The sequence below is a fragment of the Acinonyx jubatus genome, chromosome A1 (genome assembly GCF_027475565.1).
Source record: "Acinonyx jubatus isolate Ajub_Pintada_27869175 chromosome A1, VMU_Ajub_asm_v1.0, whole genome shotgun sequence".
Taxonomy (NCBI): Eukaryota; Metazoa; Chordata; class Mammalia; order Carnivora; family Felidae; genus Acinonyx; species Acinonyx jubatus.
In genome coordinates this window covers 143,874,963-143,896,753 of record NC_069380.1, presented here as the reverse complement: position 1 = coordinate 143,896,753, position 21,791 = coordinate 143,874,963, and the positions used below count along the sequence as shown (strand labels likewise).

Here is a 21,791-nt window from a genome sequence, read left to right as displayed (position 1 = left end):
CCCTGCTCAGGCATGTACACTCCCTCTCTCTCTCCAATAAAACATTTTTTTAAATAAAAAAAATAAATTGTGACCTGGTAGTAGAACTATAAATCTAGTATTTCTTTGATGCCTAGGATTAAAAATGCATCCTTCCAGAGAAGTTTACATATGCTTCTCTCTGGTGCCTAGGGATGGAAAGGGAATAAAAGGGATCCTAATTCCACACTCACATGTTTAGGAATTTTCTGGGTCTACATCTTTCACTCTTTTTATATGTTCTATACAGAGTAAAGCAGAAAGGGTCAAATGGTTAAGAGAAAAAAAAAACTAATATATAGAGAATAATGGGGAGGCATGCTATCTTATGTAAGTTGGTGAGGGACGGCTTCTTTGCAAAGGTAACGTTTCAGCAGAGAGCTGACCAAGTAAAGAGCAAGCCATGTAATTCTTTGGGAAATGAGTATTTTTGGCTTGGGAAGAACAAATGCAAAGACACTAAGATTCTAGTGAGGGAGAGTGCTCGGAGTGTTCCAGAAACAGCATGAAGACCAATGTGGCCAGATGAAATGTAGGGTAATATTGGCAGAAGTAAGACTGGAAAGGTAACCAAAAGGTAAGATCATGTAGGGCCTTGCAAAGCATATAAAAGATTTGGACTTTTATTCTGAGTGTGATGGGGAGACATTGGGGGATTTTGGAAAAAGAAGCGACATATTCTGATTTACAGTTTAAAATATCAGTCTGGATATTGTAGAAGGAGAAGGAGAAGCAGAAGACCAGCTAGGAGGTGTTGTAGTAACTCAGATATGGTGGTAGCCTCTACTAGGTGATGGCAGTGTGGATGGGGGAGAATGGTCAGGTTTGGGATTTACTTTGAATAGAGAGCCAACAAGATTTGCTAAACAATTCAATACGCTGTGTAAGAAATAGAAAAGAACAAGGATGACTCCCAACTTGAAGTGTCTATTCATGTTTTCTTGACTATTTGTCTAGTGAGGTTTTGCAGGGGTTTATTATTAATATGTTTTAGCTCTTTTGTACCTTTTGAGGACACTGATCCTTTTCATTCACTCAACCATCACCGTGAGTCATGCAATGGTTCAAATGTTAGAAATATAGTGGTCCATAAACAGGTAATACCTGCTCCCATAAAAGATGCTGAATTACTAAAAATAATTTAAATTTCCAGATTTCTCATTATCTTTAAGTTTTATTCATGATGATTTATATGGGGAATATAACATTAGATAATTTAACATATAATTTTTCTTTCATTTCTTTTATTATTTTTGTGTTTAAAAATCCTATTCAGAATTAGAAAACTAGATATTTACTTATATTTATGTACAGTTTACCATTAAATTACTTGCTGTTCCCCAAACACTATTTTTCTTGCCTCCAAGCCTTCGTACATGAGGTTCTCTCTGTTGGGAATACCCTCCCACCCTTTCCTACCTACTAACGTCCATTTTTCTCCTACAGATCTCAGCTTTCTTTAAAAAAATTTTCTTTCTTTATTTTGAGAGAGAGAGAGAGCATGAGCAAGGGAGTGGCAGAGAGAGAAGTGAGAGAGAATCCCAAGTAGACTCCATGCTATCAGTGCAGAGCCTGATTGGGGGCTCAAACTGATGAACTGTAGATCTCAGCTTTCTTTTACCCCAATCGTGCATCAGTTGCCCTCCCTCTGTGTCCCCACTGCACCCCATGCTTAAGCCTACTGCTCAATTCCACACCATTCTGCACAGGTAATCGACCACTTACAGGAGCCTTCTGTTACTATACTGTAATTTCTTGAGGACAGAGAAAGTATTCTCATTACTATTTCAATCTCAGCATCCATAGCAGTGCCTTTCACCTAGTAGACACTCAATAAATATTAATGGAATGACTGCATAGACAAATACATGCTACTGTACCAAGATAAATTATTGGCATATGCAACCTATTCTGTAAAGGGGAATGTTTGTGTGGAATGCACCAGTGGCCTCCAATGCCACTGTAGGGATGTTAAAGGAAAAGAAACATTCTTTCTCTTTGTCACAAAACCAGGGGCAGAATCTTCTGTACATTTATAGGAGTCTCCAGATAAGATAAAATCTTCACTATCTGTGTTCCCAAATATTTCTTCCAAAGTACATCTAAGAACAAAGGAGAGGGTCTGAAGGCATAGTCAGGAATAACTCTCCATAGAAACTTATGTAAACTATGCACTATATTCTAAAATCTATCTATTGGCTTCCACACAAAAGATAATATCCTATATTACTACTGAAAAGAAGTGATGCACCAAGATGCATATTTTAATTCCCTGAGTTAGCCTATGCCCTGCCACACCACAGTATCCCCCTAAGGTGTGTTATCCAGACACCTTAAGAAACTAAGAAACACTACTAAAATGTATAATAAACTCATGACTTTCTACTTAACTCAATCCCATATTAGTTCATGTGTTTTTCTTTTCTTTTCTTTTTTGCTTCACTAATGCATTCAATAAACATCACTGAATACCTCCTGTGGGTAAAACTTTTGCTAAGTATTCATCCATCTATCCATCTATTCACCATTCATTTATTCAACCAATATTTGAGGAGCATCATTCCATACGCCAAGCACTGTTCTAGGCACTAGAGATATCAGCAGACTCAAGACAGAAGCAAAATCTACTCTCATGGGGTTAATAGTCTAGCTTTAGGTACTACAAAGATATCAAACAGCATCCCATTATCTCAACTCCTGGGGTTTACAGTCCAGCTGCACCCCTAGCACTAAAGTCCTGAGTTGCATCTCTAGGGGAGAGAATTCCAAAGGTCAGTAAGTTTTTCACCACTCACTCCCCTCTACTTAGGATTTCTAAAGAGAATGGAAAAGCAGATCCCTAGGGAGAACAGAAATGTCATTTGGCCTGATGGTGGGGGGTGAATCGTAGGACTTGTGAGCAGAAACCAGAAAAGCTGGCAGAGAGAGATGCGCTCTGTGGGCTGGGTTTTGTTTCATTTCATTTCATTTTATTTATTTATTTTCATCATTTGGAGAAGAGGCATCAGGAGGCTTCCCACCCCGGAGAAGATTGTGTGGGGTTCTCAATGACACTAGCAGAAAATGAGATGTTCCCCACTGTGAGATTGAGGGTATCCTGAGGAAGGCCTGCAAGTGCTGGAGGCCAGAGAGGAGGTCGCCAATAAATGAGAATGAAACCACGCTGCAGAGGCGGCCCAGCTGCGAGAACCCATGGATGGAAAGACTGTTTGTTCCCTGGAGTGATACTCATGGTGAGATCCCGATGCCTCCTCAACTCCTCTTGTCATTCTGCAGATCTAATGCTTGCTGTATTGTGAGGGGTTTCCATGACACTGTGTTGGGTGCCATGCAGTTGGAAACACCAGACTGTGCATGGGGTATGTATTTTCATGAGCTAAGAGGGACCTTGAGTCAAACTGAATAGGACATCTTCTCTTCACTCCTCATCTCTCCCCATGCTCATTAGGGTATCCGCAATTCAAGGGTTACAGAAATCACTCTCATACACAACAGATTATGTACCACTCAAAAGGTACAAATCCAGGAATATGGGAACTCAGACAAAGGAGAGTTCAGTTCTGACTGGTGGAGGAGGGGCAGCGAAGATTTCCTGGAGATATGGCACTTCATCTGTTCCAGGCCTTAACAGTGAGCAGGACTTGGAGAAGCCTGTGGCGGTAGGCTCTAAGACAGAAAGAGATCACCCCAGGTTTAGCGGAAAGGAAGTTAAGTAAGGGACACACAGATTTCCATCTTTTAAGAAAGACTGAGAAGTGTGGTTAGTTAGAGAAGAAAAAAATATTTATTTTTGTTTGTTGTGTTGGTGACATTGTTAAATAATTGAAGCGATCCCTATAAGATCCAAAGAATGCTCTGGAAGTAATCAACACCTAGACAAGGCAAAGAAGCAAGGTTTGAAGTACAAACAATCCCCTCTTATAGTTTTGAAAAGAGATTTAAAAAAAAGGTGGCGGGGCAGGGGGGAAGAGGTGGGAAATATCCCAGGACAGACTTCTCCCCACTGAGTGTGTGAGGATAAAGATACAAAGACAGTGAGAGAATATTTAAAAATAGATATATGTGGGAAAGAAATGAAAGTCTTGCCCAAGTACCCTGAAAGTCTCCTCAGTTCTTGGAGAGGCAGAGGGAGCCCAGAGAAGCTATGCTTTGTTCAAGTTGCACCTGTTGATATTTGTTGGCCAGTTAATTAGGAATAAAATTCTAATGATGTTTGGAAAGTCAGATTTAAAAAAAATAGGAGGGTTCTTCAAATTCATATGCTGCACAAAAGCCACCAGACTTCCCAGAATTTTTATTAAAAATTACAAACATCACAGCAGTAGTTCTTAGACACCACCTCGTCCGCTAACAAAAAACTTTCCTTTCATGGCTCCAGAGGGAGTCCAGAAACTAATTCTCCCACTCCTGCCTACATCTACAAAGGGCTCCCTCCCTAAGCTGCTGACAGTCCCAACTCCAACTCCTGGATTAGAAAGCAGAGTTTGAATATATTTATAGACTCTATACGGGTTGTTGCTTTAAGCAACACCGTTAATATGCCAGAATTCTGAGCTCCCAAACTTATTCAGTTATCAATTTGTTGTACATTATTTAATCTCTCAGTATTTTGATATGCAAAATAGAAATAGCACTGCTGGTACTTCACAGGGTGAAAGGAGATAACCAACAAGACCATTATGAAGCTTGCTGGGGGAAAAAGAGCTTATGTAAATGTCTATTAATTAAATAGGAACGGCTGCACAACTAGGTCAGGCATGATGATAAGACTGAACAACCCATCCCAGCCACCAGCATCAAAAAGAAGAAATGAACATTTAATCTGGAAAGCACTTGTTGGTTGCATTTTATAAAGAATATTAAATTGTAATATTCTGTATCATAACACAGAGTAGAGTATTTCAGACCATCCTCAAAGAATTCTTTGATAGAACAGAAACTTATTAGAGACAACAGCCAAAAACAAAAACAAAAAAGCAAGCCAATTACTAATGAAGAACTTGTAAAAAGCTAATCAAAGCTCTCATCCAGAGAAAATGAGAAAATCTGAGGCTCAGAATGATTTTGTATATTGATGAGATTTTTATATAGCGTCACAGAAAGAAAAATAAAGCAGATTTGAATGAAGACAAAAAGGACTCTAAGTCTCTGTTTAAAAGCCTTGTTGTGTTCCCAATCAACGTTTTTATTAAAATGTCCTGTTCCGGTAGAGACATCCATTTTTTAAAAATACCTGATCAGTGATGGTGTCAGTAGAGGACACTGTCAGTGTGTCTCTCTCTAGTCAAACCCCTAAGTGTTGCAAGAATGTTTATTTGGCCTCCACCCATTTTTGTAGAAAATTACTCAGAGGGGTGGCTTATCCAAGGTCATGACACTCAGAAATGATAGAGCTGAGACTCATGTCCAGATTCCAGAATAGAACGTAGTCTCTCCCTGCCATTGCCAAGCCTGCTAAGGACTAAATGTAGCACTTCAGCATGAAACAACTTGCAGGCATTACATTTATTCTATTTTTGTCTTAAAGGAAAACAATTGGGAGCTTGTTCTTTCCAAGCATTAATTCTTTTTTTCCCACTTCCACTACATTACATAATGGTGACCATTTTTGGCTTACCGAGTCTATTTCTGAGATACTCACTAAAACAGTGACCATATTTTAGAGCTAGGTATGTTGGGGCATAATAGAAAGGTGAATCAGCAATCACAAAATTCAAGGATTTTCAAGAACAAACTTAAAAACAACCTAATTCATTGATAATCAGATATTAATGTATGGCAACTACCATCCAGGAAGATGTTTTATGAGCAATACAAAAGAAACTAGCAGTCTGTTAGTTTTTAGAATCACTTTTTAGAATGGTGCCAAATAGAATTTTAAAGCAATGAAAAGGCATACAGATGAATCTTTAAGATGATTTCTTAATATCACAATGCTCTCTTCAGATAAATATAATCAATATAAATTCCTAATGAAAGCACCCTAGTTTACAGCTAACATTTATGTATTTCCTTCCTGCTTCTTATACAACTTTGGTAATAAAAAGATTCCCTTTACTCCCAGAAGCAGATTTCCCAGTGATTTGAGTTAAAATTAGTTTTTCTTTTTAGAATATCTCTCAAAAGAGACTACCTGAAGAAAATTCCTAAGGAGGTGATAAACCCATTATAAATCTGTTATTACTTACCTAATAATGAAACATGTTAGGGGAAGATATGACCTACAAAAATTTAGCTACTACTGGGGCACCTGAATGGCTCAGTCAGTTGAGTGTCTGACTTCAGCTTAGGTCATGATCTTGCAGTCTGTGAGTTGGAGACCCATGTGGGGCTTGCTGCCCTCAGCACAAAGCCTGATCCAGATCTTCCATCCCTCCCTCTCTCCACCCCTTCCCTGCTTGCATGCACATTCTCAAAAATAATAAATAAATCTTTTAAAAAATTATTTAAAAAATTTAGCTACTATGAGATATTTTTCCCACTTTTTAGACTACTAATAATTTGAAACTAGGTAACAAAAACAATGCTACTAACAGGCTATAGTATTAAGAAATTATACTCCTCTATATAAAACTGTAATCACAGATTTTCTTCAGACAATAATTGCATCCTGGTATTTGCAAACATATATTAGAGAGAGAAATAAACTGGTACATATGGGCAAGAATGGCAGTTTCTTATTTTTAAAGATATTTTATTAAAAATGTAAGCAATGTCAGGATAAAACAAATGTATATTTTAATCCAATTTCCCAACCAAATCCATTTTTTTACATTTCTCCATAGTAACTTCTGTTGGAATTTTAAGAACTGATTTTTATAGCTTGGATATAGTTCAGTATTTTCTAGACAAGAAAGTACAGGACACAAAAAAGAGAGTCTAAAACTGAAAAAGAAAACTGGTACTGGGAAATTCACAGGCTTTCCACATGGACTTAAGGCAGAGCTCAGAAGTCACTGTTATTTTCCCACATGTCCTCTCACACCAGCAGTCAATGAATCTCATGATTGCTTCAGACTCAGTCATCCTTAAGTTTTTGTTCTTCCTTTTTCTTAAAGGCTGACTGCTTCCCAAATTTATTGATATCTATCCTTCTACCTATCTTTCATAGTTATGTACACCGTGTATATATAATTTTGTGATTCATTTTTTCTTCTTACCTTGTAACATTATTTCATATATACTTTCCTATATTTTGCATACTCCTTTTAACTTTCTTTTTAGGTATATAATATTCCATCTGGTTGATATAATAGACTTTACAATTATTCCACTGTTAAATATTTAGACCGTTTTCCAGTTTTATACTATTATACATTGTGCATGCATGCATGTGTATTATGGACTACAGATTATTTCCTTATAATCAAATTTTAGGAATGAGTAAAAACAGTGGGGATGTCAATATAGCTGTTGATCTATATTATCACATTTCCCTCCAAAATTATAAAACTAATATAATTGCCACCAATACAAACTACTTGACTAATCCCTCAATGTTTTAAATAGCAATGTCTTAATGTTAGAATTTAAATCCTCCTTGGGAATATTTCACAAAAACATCGCACAGACTTTACAAAAACTCTAGGCAACTAGCTTAGGATTTATGCCATTTTGGACTTGGCCATAGGATGCAGCCCTTGGGAATTAGTGACTTGGTGAAGGACAGTAAATATATGGAGAAGGGTTAGGGCTCAGGGTGGGGTTTGGTGACTCTCTCAAATGCTTGTAAACACATTAAGTTCCTGGATGCTGCTTTTCCAGATTGGCTGGGGCAGGGTCAGCAACTTTTCACAAGCGGCATGCCAAAGTTCGATGTCTCAGAGGAGGCCTGCATTATCTGACCTGAGTCTCCAACAATTGATACCTGGGTCTCAAATGGCCATTAAAATAGGCCATAACAAATTACATTAAGTAAAGTTCGTGCTCTCCTCGGATTTGGTGGCAGTTGGTATAAATATGACTACAGTATTATCAGATCACTCCTCTAAAAGCTCTGGGCTTTCCTTGGCAAGGGTCTGGAAAATAATGTTAAGTGTAAAAACCCAGCACACAGCCTTGTATATTCATTATGATTACAACCATGGATATGCAGACACAAAACTTGCACACTAAGAAATTGGCATCCAAACTTCCATCTTGAGGCATGGCACGAAATAAGAATGTCAAACTGATGTAACTATAATCGTCAATAAACACACCTGAGGGAATGTGAATTTTCTTCAACACCTTTTTTTTTTTTTTTACATTGAAAACACTCTATTTTGAGCATGTTCCTCATGAGGCCCATTCTTTTTTTTTTTTTTTTTTTTTTTTTTGGTCTTAGCTGGTGGTCTTCCAGTAGTAGTAACAGCTGCTTTTCCAGCATGATGTAAAAGTCTCAAAGCATTCATCCAGCAGAAGAGTCTCCCCATTTTGGCCTCAGGACAAGATCCACTCTGAAAGAGCCCATTCTACAACTACAAACAGATCAAAGGACAAATCCAGCTTCCCCTTCAAAGGAAGGGCCCTCTCCCATGCGTCACATACTAATCAACTTGGGAGTGCATGTGTTGTCCATACACTGACCTTCTCTGTGAAGCACTGGAGATATTCAGCCGCGTTAGTCCACATAGAGTCAATTTGACTTTCTGCCAGGAAAGCCTCAGAATTCTAGAATTTTACTTAGTTTTCTAACTTGATAAAGGAGATGGTATTCTTTTTTTTTTTTTGATGTTTTAGTATTTATTTTTGAGAGAGAGCATGAACAAAGGAGGGGCAGAGACAGAAGGAGACACAGAATCCAGAGCAGGCTTCAGGCTCTGACCTATCAGCACAGAGCCTGTCATGGGGCTCAAGGATATTATTCTTAATACCTATGTTCTTAATACCTAGTGTTCATAAAACAGAAATTAAAAAGGTAATTTTATAACACTACTTTCACTTACATCTTTACTCCTACAAGTCAGTGTCTTATCCCAATGTCTGTGAACATCTTTGCTTATACACACCTACTCTTAAAAAATATATATCTTATAGGGGTGCCTGGGTGGCTCAGTTGGTTAAGTGTCCAACTCTTGATTTGGGCTCAGGTCATGATCTTGCAGTTTGTGAGACTGAGCCAGGCATCAGGCTCCATGCTGATAGCACAGAGCCTGCTTAGGATTCTCTCTTTCCCTCTCTCTCTGCCCCTTGCTTGCTCGTGCTCTCGCTCTCTCTCACTCTCTCTCAATGTAAAATAAATTGACTTCCAAAATTTTTCATTAAAAAGTTGCAAGTGGTATAATTTCCAGTATATTGTAAATATTCACCATTTTAAATATATGCTATTATACATATACACAATTGTAAGGATTATCATGTCACTCTCTTAAATGTAATCAAACATAAATGCCACAGCATTATAATACCCACTATCATTCATTTAAAAAAATATATGAACAATTGGATATTTTACATTTTTCTCCTTGAATTTATCTCCATTCTGCTTCTGTCAAAGAATTTTACCCTAATGTATATTTTATGCTTAAAAGCTTTTTATTGATCCTATTCTTGTAAACAAAAGCATATAGACAGAAAAGAGTTCATTTTCCAAAATTTCCCATGACCGTTCTCCTCTAAGTGCTAAATTAACTAAGATGTCTGAGTTTTAATTGTAATTATTAATATTATTTAGTTAATCAAAACTAAACATTTAAAATTTGGCAAAAAATAAAAAGGGAAATATTTTTGGAAATCATGATAGCACCACTTAGTATGAACTACAGGTCATACTTTTTTCATACATGTATGAACCCACTTAATCCTCACAACACTCTACTATTGTTATCTCCATTTTATAGATGCCAAAACTAAGGTTGAGATAGCTTAGATGACTCTTCTAGGTCGCAGAGCCTGGATCCACACACAGACTTTCTGGCTCCATAGTCCAGTCACTTATACACTGTCCTATACTTCTTGGCTCGTAAAAATAGAGATTGAGGGCAGAAGAGGGGGGCTAAAATAAAGGCATGGTCCAGTTGCTCCTTTTAGTGCCCCGGCTGAGCCATATGCCATGGTAAGGGATGCGATGGGTATGAGGCATGCCTTTGTTTTGTACAGTGGCAGAAAGGCAAAAAGGGAAAGTGGGAAAGGAAAATCTTGGCCACAAGTGCCTTTTCAGACAGATGGATTTTATGAGAGGGTGCATATGGAAGTAGAAGATCTGGAAATTAATTCCTTTAGAACTCTCCATAACCCTCCCCCACTACACACACACACACACACACACACACACACACACACACACACCCTTTGGGAGGTCTTCGTATACACCCAGGGGTACACATACTCCAGTTTGAATGCAACTGGTCTACTCAGTCTCTGATACAATAAAAATAAATTAGAGGTGGTGTTTTGTGAAACATTTTTAATGCTTTAGAAACAAAATTTAATTAAAATTTAAATTATTGTAACCCTTGAATTTTATTTTAAAATGGCAGTTAATTTTAATAATTTGGAAGGACACAAATGTTAAAATGTAACAGTATAGTAATAAGCATAACTATAATCTACATGGTAGTTTTATAATGATTAGATGTAATGCATGAAAAGATAGCAGGTCAGTAATAGAGCCATGCATAAAACCCTCCTCTCAAAATCTTTATTTGCATTTCTATTACTGAAATCATTTCCTAATAATGAAGTTGCCATGAGAGAAGCTCCATTACTGAGGAATCACTGTTACAGAAACAACATTATTAAAGCATTGCTAGGTACAGGAACTTTTATTAGAATGATACAAGTTGTATATCACTGTAATAAAGCTTCCATTATAATCCTAATTGCATAAAGCTGTGTTTGAGTATACCAATGCTAGAGCTATAGGACTTTTAATAAAGTATCAAAATAATGCTGTGGTAATAGGATTGTTTAGCATACTAATACTTCAGGGAAGGCTGAACTGACTAATGGATGATGTTTACGTCACTGATTACACACACTATACCAAGAATTAAAAAGAACTCTCATGTACTTTAGTAACATGCAGCACAGAAATGTATGTGTTGAGGTATACATACCAGCTCTCTTTGATATAACAACTCAGTATATCTAATTCACCTCCTGGTACAAAAGCAAATTGCTAAAATGGACGTTTGTAACTGTGATACTTAAGAGGTTTAATGTTCAGATCTACAGAGAGCTGCTTATCAAAAAGTTAATAATAAATTATATACACCCACAGACACCCAAACAGGCATATCTTGAGAACTGCCTGTTAAAAGAACTATTGGAGAATTTGAGTTTTTGTTGGTGGAAGACAGAAGGTGGGAGGGGAGAGGGAGGGAGGGAGGGAAGAAGAGAGAGAGATTAAATATTATATGGATAATTCACTCTAAAATGCTACTCTATATCATACATAAATGATACTATGATCCTTCAGAGTTACAACTAGAAGTTACTATCAGACTTAGGTTCATACCAGAGAATTTTAGTTTATTTGTACAAATGTTTGTTTTTGTGTTTGCTGTAATGGAGTCAAGTATTCGGCGGTTCCCTCTAGAAGCATATATAATATTCACCACCAGAGACCACCAGAGAGCCATCCAATCACTCAGTAGGCAGGGAGATTCTCCTTTATATACCTGCTGTGTGGATACCAGCAAGGAAGACACCAGGCCATCTGAAAAGGGCCTCAGTATAGGCTACAGCAGCAGAGGCCTGAAGGTGGCTCTGACAGTCATATTCAGGTAATGGGGCCAAAGCCATTTTGGTTTTGAGATCAATTTTGGCAGACAGATTGATCTGGAGTCTGCTTGGACAGCAAAGTACTTAAACTTTTGAACAGTGTCTCCTTTCCATAGCTCCCCCTTGACCTCTGCCTTACCGATGTCATAAACTGCAAACAGTTGGGTGAGGTTGACTCAAGGGCCCAGAAAGTTAATTTTCCCTACTGACTCAGGTGATGAAGCAAAATGTGAACATTCCCATAGTGTGATGCTTCCCATATCTTTGTATCACCTGAGAGGAAGGTACATGATTTTATTTTTTACTGTATGGTCAGCTGGGATATGTTATTTTTTAGGATTCTAATACTTTCTGATTAAAAATGATCAACCCAAACTAATTTGCACTGAAACAATGAGACACTGTTTCTAAACATTTTTTTTTTCAAAAAAAATTAAAATCTCTTGAGGCAGGAGTGTGTGACACAGACATAAAAGGGCTTAATTATCCAACTGGTCAACTAAACACTTGCAAAAACAGAAGTAACCTAAATATTTGAAGGTATTTCAACTTCCATGAATCTAACCAGAAATTTGAAATCAGATAACTTTGAACCAAAAACAAAAACAAAAACAAACAAACAAACAAAACCCCACAAACTTTGAATGTTGGCATTCATGCGAGTTTGCAGCTTTCAATTCACTGGTGTCCTTATTTTTAACACATGGGGGGGCATCCCAATCTTTCCAATCAGGCCTTGCAAGGAAGAGCTAAACTCTCACTGAGAAAAGAACAGATCCTTACACAAAAGCCTTACATCAGTGTGGCGAAGACTCAAGAGGCTTGAATAAATAAATACTGATTGATTGATTTCTTTGGAAACTGATTCTAACTTCACCACCTCCCATTTCCCAATCTTCTCCACAAACATTTGTTAGTATACCCCAGAGCATAGCTTTCCTTAAACCAACCCCTCTCCCTGCCATTTCCTCTATCTCCTTGAAGACAATCCAGTCCCACATACCACCTGTCTCCCTCTAGCCTGCCGCAGCCTCTTATCTGGTTTCCTTTGCTCCCGTCTCTCCACTCTCTCACCTTGCACAGACACTTGATTCATCACTCCAATTACCAATTTTACGTCACTCTCTTGCTCAAAATTATTCCTCATTACTCACTGCCTATTAAGCAAAGTTAATCCTTTTGGGGGCATGAATCCCTTTCAATATCCTAAAAGGGCCGTGGACCTTAGAATAATGCCTAATGCACACCGCTTTTTGTCTACAATTCAAGGGGTTCTCATACACTGGAAGCCTGGGCGGGGGGGTTGTGATCCTGAGATAAGAAATCCAAAACTATGAAGCTTGAACTATGTGGCCTTCTATTCGGTTTCCCTGCAAGCTGGCATCAAACTATCTTTAAAGCCTTCTATTTTATCAGAGAACCCCTGATCACAGACAAGTAGAGTGAGGTCTGCACTGAGCCCCCACCACATGACAGGAACTCCTCTTAAGCCCCAAAGACATACAGCAAATGAAACAACAAAAGTTCTTCTGTTGCTCATATTCTAGAAACCCAGTTATCCTGATGTGTCTTGTCACACCTTGCTACTACTGCATACCCTCAAAGGCACAGAATTTCTAGTTTTAAAACCTGGCTCTTCGTGTATCTCATACTCCTTTCAATCAGGTTTGTTCTCAACTCTCAGTATACCTTGTGTTTCCTCATCTCTGTGCTGATGCCCATAGAATAATCCTTCATCTTCCTCCCCATCTACCAAATAATCACTGACAATTTCAAGCCCTTCTCTCTCTCTCTCTTTTTAGGAAGTTTTTCTAGAACCATTTCAGCTCACAATAAATCTCTCTTCTTATAATCTCTATCAGTAATCTTGTACTTTTTCATACACTGCCTATAGCACCTCTTTAGAGCTGTCTTATTATAGAACTTATTATTGATTAATTCTGCTGTGTAATCTGTGAATTATCACCCCATCTTTGGAAAGGGAGACCATGCTGTAGATTTCTATTTCCTGGCCACTGCTGTCTATCACAGTGCTTCTCACACACACCACCACGAACTCTCTATTTGTTGGTTATTGCTGATTGATGGCAAGAGAAGACATCGCTGAGATGATAAAACTTCTCTCTAACTTTCAGGGGTGATCCAGAGAAATTTCAGAGAACCTTTATCTGCTTGGGGATGGATAATATAACCAGAGTGATGCACAACTTAGCAAACCAACCCAACCACTGTTATTCATCATTCTGACTGTGAGCCACCTATGTGCAGTCATCAGCATGCAGACAATATGTAATAAGGTTGTTTATATTCTAAATAATAATTTGCTTTTGCCATCTACATATGGCAGAGATTGGATGCATTCTTATCTGACCTAACCTTCATGTTAATACCTTAATCACAATCTTTGAAGGCAACAAAAGGGCATCTTCAAACAAACAAACAAACAAACAAACAAACAAAAAACCAGATAGCAGATGATAATGGTGTACTGAATGCAGTCTTGTTTGGTGCTATTAGTCACTGTAAATGCATTTGCTATCTCTGTCTGCATCTATAACTCTCACCATCATTTCCTCGCAGAGTAAACAAATGTTGCTTATAAACTTCATCGTACAGCCTGTCTTTGTAGGATTTTTAGCCTACCAATGTGCTTAACAGAATCAAATGCCTTGTTAAAACCAAGTATATGGCATACAAATTACAATGCTACTCTTAGGACTGTATCAGAGATGGTGTGACTAAATTTCTTAAGCATGATACTTGTTTTCTTTGAAACCTGAGAGAACAATATGTCTTGATTGTTATCCTGGGATGTACAGTTCTACCCCTGCCCATGCAACTGCATGGCTGATGTGCCTCTGAAATCCTGAAGAGTATCTTCTACCTTCCAGAGCCCAGGGCTATCTCCATGTGGGGTGCTATTTACCCCAGTGGCAGATATCCACAAAGCTACAATCACCAAATGCTCCACCAAATGATGATCGTTTGATGGCAAAAAAGTATGAGTGTATCTCTCTATAAGTATAATGTTATTTGTGATTTGATCTTATGTCCTATACTAACCACATAGTAGTATTAATTTTGAATTTGCTAAAATTGTTAATGGAGACTATGTTTATCATCAACTTGAGATAGGATAATTAACAACACTAACAACTAATATTTATTGTGTGGTTGCATACTGTGTGCAAGGACCTATTCTTTTATTTTTAATGTTTATTTATGTGTTTTGAGAGAGAGAAAGCACACGAGTGGGGTAGAGGGAAAAAGGGAGAGGGATAAAGAGAATCCCAAACAGGCTCCACGTTTAGTGCAGAGCCCGATGTGAGGCTCAATCTCACAACCATGGGATCATGTCCTGAGCCTAAATCAAGGGTCGGACACTTAACTGACTGAGTCACCCAGGCACCCACTGGGACCTATTCTAAATATTTTATATTTATTATTTTATTTAATCCATGCAACAACTCCATAAAGTATTGTCACTATTTTCCAGATGAGGAAACTGAGGCCTACAGAGGATCTGTCCCTTGCTTCACGACTAGTTTGGAAAAGCCAGCATTTGAATACAAGCAGTTTGGCACTAAATCAATGTTCTTAGCCACTATGTTTGTTATACTATGTTAGTGCACTTGACATCTGGCCTCTCATTTCCTTGGTTACATAATTGGTTCCAAATTGGGAAGCAGAGGTAACACTAACTCTACCTGTTTTTGCCATGTCAAAGGAAAAATGGTGTTAGATATTTATCATGATTCCAAACATATTGTGTTCAATGGGCTGGCCTATAGATGGGTGTCTAGTATTAATAATTCTGATTTTTCCTCCAAGAAACCTTTACCTTGACAACAAAACATGTTCCATGCAAGTGTTTTTATTATTGACTTTATGATGACCAATACTTTGTCTGACTAGATGGTTCCAGCTAAAAGAAGCACAAAATCACCATGAATGTTTCTGTTCCTTCTGTAACACTGGGGAGAGGGTACTAGTCAAACCATCACAGACGTTTTCTCTGATAGCCTCTGCTTCTCTAGCACAGGAAGAGATACACTAATCAATATCACATTTTGGTCTACTTCAAGCATGACTTTTCATGCAACTCTGATACAAGCTTCTTTGTTAACACCATTTACTAGAAGAGTAGCTAAACATTTATCTGGTGAATATTCTGATTGGAGTGCAAAATCAGGGTTTCGGGATAGGAAATAATGCTGAATTTGCTGACTACATACTCAAGGACTATTGGCCTTCTGTACTGCCTCTATATTCCTCTAGCATATATTAGTCTGAATCATTTATTTGACACTTAGTATTTACTTGCTGCTATTATTAATTTTACTCACTTGCATCTACATTTTTGCATGCCTACATCTTATATTGTCAGCATCAGGTCCATGAACCTTCTCCACAGTGTGGATTCAGTCCAGTCAAACGGCCCAATCAGTGTTGCCTTGGCTCTGGCTTCTTTGTTGGAAGAGCCTCAAAGTGAACAGACACTAAGACAAGTTGCCGGTGTTGCCCCATTCCTGTGATAATCAGACATCTGGGTGGTTTCTAAATTATTAGTGCACTTGGCATCTGACCTACAATCTGAAGGTAAAAAAATGTACGTACATAATTAAAAAAAAAACTCTATCAGATCATTTCATGTTAACGAACATTTATTAGCCCTCAGTTATACAAAAGTTACACACTGCTTATGCATGCTACAAAATAAAGTAAAATATAGCCACTGCCGTGGAAGCGGTTGCACTTAAGTAGGGAGCGTATATCTTTGAACAGTTTCCAGTTGGTATTGTAAACAGAAATGCAGCGACATCAGAGGGCTAGGCATGAAAACTCAGAAAGGATCACTAGGCCAGGTGGGAAAGTGCTCCAACTAGAGAGGAACAAAGGCTCGGAGTTGCAAAAACAGCCTGGTGTAGAGCAGGCCACAGAAAGATGGAGAACATGAGAGAAAAAAGTCACGTGTGTGGGGAAAAGCTGGATCATGTATCTCCTCAACCAGCACTCTCAGCCTCAGCCCCTTCACCGATTCTTACAAACTTTCCCTCCTAATATTTCCCTCTAACATTATTTCCCTCCTAATATTATTTCTCCATCCCTATGATTATTAGTCCCCTTGAGTAACCTTCTAATCAAAAACACAGGAATGCTAGCATTTCAAAATGAAGCTGGAGAATCACTGCATACATGTTGCAAAAACAAGCCTTCCATGATAGAGCATCTGTTCACTTGTCCTGCCCCATCTCTGACTTTCTCCCCTGTCCTGCACACATTAAGGAATGATTAGAGCCTGTTCCCGGCCATGGCTTTGGGATTCTGCACACACTGCTTACTTCCTTTTACCCTGCCCCCCTTCCCCATGTGTGTGACTAATGAACTCCTATTCAGCTCCATCTAGGAGGCCTTCGCTCATCCTCACAGACAGGAAAACTGCACTTGTTCCTTCCCTGTCTCTTTACACACTATCATGACGACTCTTAACCTACTGTTTTGCAACTGCTGTTTGCAGAGTCATCTCTCCACCAGAGTATAAGTTCTTCGAGGGCAAAGACTTTGTGTTAACTATGTCCTAACCTCAGCACTAACCATACCTCCTTGCTCATAATAGGTGCTCATTTAGTATCTGTGAATGAAAGAAAGAGAAAAAATGAATTACTGCTACTCTCTCCTCAGATTCTAATATTAAGCCCAGAAGTAATAAAGCATGTAGATCAAATCATATAATTTAAATCAGCTGTCTAGAAGTAATGTTCCCATGTGAATTAAGCCTTCTCTATGTGGCCAGGTAGACTCCAGCTAATAGCATGTTGGACTGTTTTAAGTGATTAGCTCAACAGTCCACATGGGATAGTGCACTGACTTGATATTAGGCTGGTAGCCTGACCCCCCAGGAACATAAGGCTCAGTGAAGGTGACTGGTGAAAATCTCTTCACTATCTACAATGACACAGTTGATCAGAGAGAACTATTTGGATTATAAAACCATTACACAACAACAACTGTAGAATCTAGTAAACAGTCAGTGCCTATTAAATGTTGACTACTAGTACAGTCCTTTCACTAAAAAGTAAGAGAATCAGTGGAACCATGGTTCTACCATGCTAATTAATTCTCTGTGTGAAAAGAAATGCTAATCTCCATTTTAAAACATCAATCATGGAAAATAAACTGAAATGTGACCAGATTTTAAAATGCTACTTGTTCTAAAATCAGATGTAAATTAAAGCTTCCAGGATTCTGTAAGAGGCGATTTTATGGTGCTAAGAAACTCCATTTAAACTCAATCTTCTAGGAAACTTTAAAATACTTTTTCCAGTTTGAAACTGTTCTCTAATATCACCCTTTATATGCTTTCCTTGTCTAAGAAGCTTTGCTCTATAAAAATTTCTCCCAATTTCTAAGTGAAATATTACAGGATTTCCCAGAAGCATTAGCGACGGTTTCTTAGCAACTGTTGATATGTCTCAAAACAACCTGAGACAATCTTCTCTGAGACATATAGTCTCTCCCTCTCTCTGCTAACAGAATTCCACAATATGGCACAAAAGATTCGTGTGGCTAAAAATAACTGCCGACACACATTTTTAAAGTTGACGGAGTTTTAATGATTTAAGTCTTCCATATCACAGCTTTGGATAGGTGTGCCTCAACAACAGTATATCAAAGGGTTCTGAACAGAGAGATTTTAGAATCTTTTTCTTTTTTAATCACACCATTAACACCCTTGACATTTCAGAAATAATGTTTATCGATTTTGGTGTTAGCACTCCCATAAATTAAGTGATGTAATGGACGGAATTATTGTGGTACTATAAAGAATGTGTCATTCAGATTGTTAACTACATATTAGAAAAAGCACACAGTCTAGATTCATGTAAAAATAGCCCCAGATCTGGGTAGTAAATAGGAGATGAAGGAAACTGACACATTCCAATGACTGATGGGTCTATCTTCACCATTCCCTCCTGGCTGTTGTACCAAAAACAACTGAATTTGTTTAATAAAAGCAAGCTATAATAGCAATGATCATTCTGCACACACATACACACACACACACACAGATAAAAATAAGACACATAAATTCAAGGTTATTCACCCCAAAGAAGTCACTATAATGAAAAGTATTAGGAATGGAGAAAAAAAAGCATTTAGAACCAGTAGCAGAAAAGAACCACATGGTACAGAAAACAAAAATGTCCCCTAATAATCTGTGAGACTACAAGCTTTCACAAGGAATTTGTGTCTTTCACTAGAAGAAAGAGTCTAACCAAATTCTGTGATTATGGTTCTGAGGTAGAGGTAGGTAAAGTTGAAAATGGCAAAATCACCATGTAATGGGCATATTGAAAGAATTTCACTGTGAGTATGTGTATGTGAGTGTGTATGATATGACATACATAGGATATGAATTGCATTTACACCTCCTGGGATTATTATGTGGAGTAAACAAAGTAATGCACAGAAAAATAACATAGTGCAGTATATAACAAGTGTTTAACAAATGTTAGCTGTGATCATCATCATCATCATCATTACCACCACCAACACCATCATTTGTCCCATTTTATATAGGAGGACACTGAGTTTCCAAGGAAGTTAAGTAACTTACTCAAGGTCACACAATTATCAAGGAACTAGGAAGAGACTGATGTCTGCCTAATTGCAAAGCCCGTGATCTTTCCACCTTCACCACAGGTCTAAATATTTTGCTTCTATGAAATGGGTTGCAAATAAAAACAGACCATAAGTTGCTGCTATGATCTTTATTCTTATAGTTGTAAACTCAAATAAATCTAGTAAAAACTCTTAAAAGCATGAGTTTTATTGGCTAGGCATATTAGAATAATCTATTGCTAGGCTAAGACATTTCCGGGTCATAGGTTAAGTATCTAGAAGTGGCTTGGGCTGAAGTATTGCCAGGCTGTCATTGATCCCCCCATTCTATACATATCCAATTAGCACTCTTGAAGTCATACGAGCTGCTGAGGTGACTAATTTGATTGCGTTATTTCAAAACAATAATAGTACTGTGGATATAACGAATAATTTTATCAAAATCCATTCACTCAGGAGTCCATCAAATAAGTCTGGATATAAGTTAACAATATCTGTCTATGTTCTAGTTTGAATATAGAGAGTGAAAAGTATTTGAAAATAAAAGGGCAGAAGGTTTATTTTTAGCCCAGGATATACTGAAGAGTTAATAGTCCTAAACCAGTGTGGCTCAGGGCCAAAGCAAAATTCACTAATTTGAATCTCTTTTTGTTGCCCTTCCTCTCTGCTCTCAAACAGACAAGCTAATAAGCATTGAGGACATATCTAGGAACTACAGAATATTTCTGTAGTTTCTATTTTCTAAATCATCAAGCTGTTCTTTAGTTTTATGGAGCAGTTTTTCAATTGTTGAGGATCTTTCTGCAGAAAGGCAATTTGATTTCTATCCTTGGCTTTTCGATTTTACATTCCATCATCACTAAACATTGATTAAGCTTGCTGCAATACACTCCCTTGTATTTGGGTCTTCAAATACTCTGAAAGTCATTATTTATTACAATGTAACAATCTGGAATTATTTTTAAAGTATGCTTACTGCAGGTGCTGTATTTATCAGTGATAACCTTTGTTTTTTTTGTTGTTGTTTTAGGAAAAAATGAACTGCTGTTTCTTAACAAGTATGGCACATTTAACTCAAATGTTTTTAAAAAAGGATATATAAAAATTAAAATTCTTTTACTGGGAATATCATTTAAAAAAAATCTCAAGGTCTGGTAGGCAGCTTTCTAAAATGGCTCAATAATCCTTATCTCCTGGTATTCATTCTCTTGTGCAATCCCCTCTCCCCACATGTGGGCTGGACCCTATTACTTGCTTCTAATGAGCAGAATATGGCCAAAGTGATGGGATGTCACTTCCACGATTAGGCTGAAAAAGGCTGTGGCTTCTGCAGCACTAGCACTCTCTCTCTTGATAACACTAACTCTTGTCCTCTCACTTCCTTACTCTGATGGAGCAAGCTGCCATGTTGTGAGGTGCTCTGTGGAGACTCATGTGGCAAGGAACCAAGGGAGGCCTCAGTCTAATAGCCAACAACCACGTGAGTGAGCCAGAAAGTGGATCCTTCCCAGTTAAGCCTTGACATGACTGCGGCGCAGTGAGAGACCCAGGGCTAGAGGACCCAGCTAAGCCATGCCTGTTTTCCTTACCCACAGAAAATGGAAGTAATAAATATTTTAAGACACTAATTTTGGGGGTAATTTGGTATACAGCAATAAATAACAAATAAAATCTCTAAAATGCATAATGACATCACTCATACTATTTATACATTTGTACTTATACATTTATAAGAGCCCCTCATGTGCCAGGCACTTGGCTAGGTTCTAGGAATGCTGTGGAGAATGAAATACATGTGGTCCTTGTCCTCTGTGCCTGGGAGAAGACTGCCCCGTTAGCCTTTCCCTGTCAGTTTGCATTTGGCTCTCCATAGGTACTCTGATGAGTGTTCACCGCATGCGATGAGAGAGGCCCCCTGCCTCAGAGATGCACTCTCCCTCAAAAGGCTGCCTGGTCTGAACAACCACCCCCTGCACCGAGGGGCTGGCAGTCCTCTTCTCAGGTACAACAAGAGCCCTTAATAGGCACGTAGTGACACTTTCTTACTCAGATTCTTTTACACATGAAAGGTAAGAACAAGCCTTGAATAAATTTTTCTCACACTAAAACAAACAAACAAACAAACAAACAAACAAAAAACTTAACCCATTAGTCTAATCATAATAGTAATTATAAAGAGAACCCAATTATAATTGTTGCAACAACAATGCGACTTCCAATCTTTTGTAAATGAATAGTCTTCATCTGCTTCTACTAAATTATTCCTATCAGGCTTATGGAATTTCATACACTTAGCTCATTGTCATGTCTATTTTGTTGTTGTTGTTCTAGTTTTACCTATCAAAAAAGCCAACTATATTCACATTGCTTTCAGATTTTGTGGCACAGTTTTTTGGTGGTAAATCTGTATTCCTGAAGATAAATTACATTTTTAGAAACATCTG

At 37.9% G+C, this 21,791-nt stretch overlaps 1 protein-coding gene across 15 annotated transcripts in view; it reads right to left on the bottom strand.

The window, feature by feature from the left end:
- ATG10 (autophagy related 10) overlaps window positions 1-21,791 on the bottom strand; it is a 427,978-nt gene that overhangs the window by 15,360 nt on the left and 390,827 nt on the right. The window contains exon 7 of one of the 15 annotated variants that reach the window (XR_003413818.2): window positions 3,523-3,684. The exons of 13 other annotated variants lie outside the window; for them this stretch is intronic. Coding sequence is in view for 1 of the 2 variants with exons in the window: in XM_053224535.1 (XP_053080510.1) it covers window positions 17,333-17,356 (24 nt within the window). In the remaining variant the exon portion in view is untranslated. Of the gene's footprint in view, window positions 1-3,522; window positions 3,685-16,739; window positions 17,357-21,791 lie in introns of those variants that run through there. One more of the 15 variants, XM_053224535.1, reaches the window with a different exon arrangement.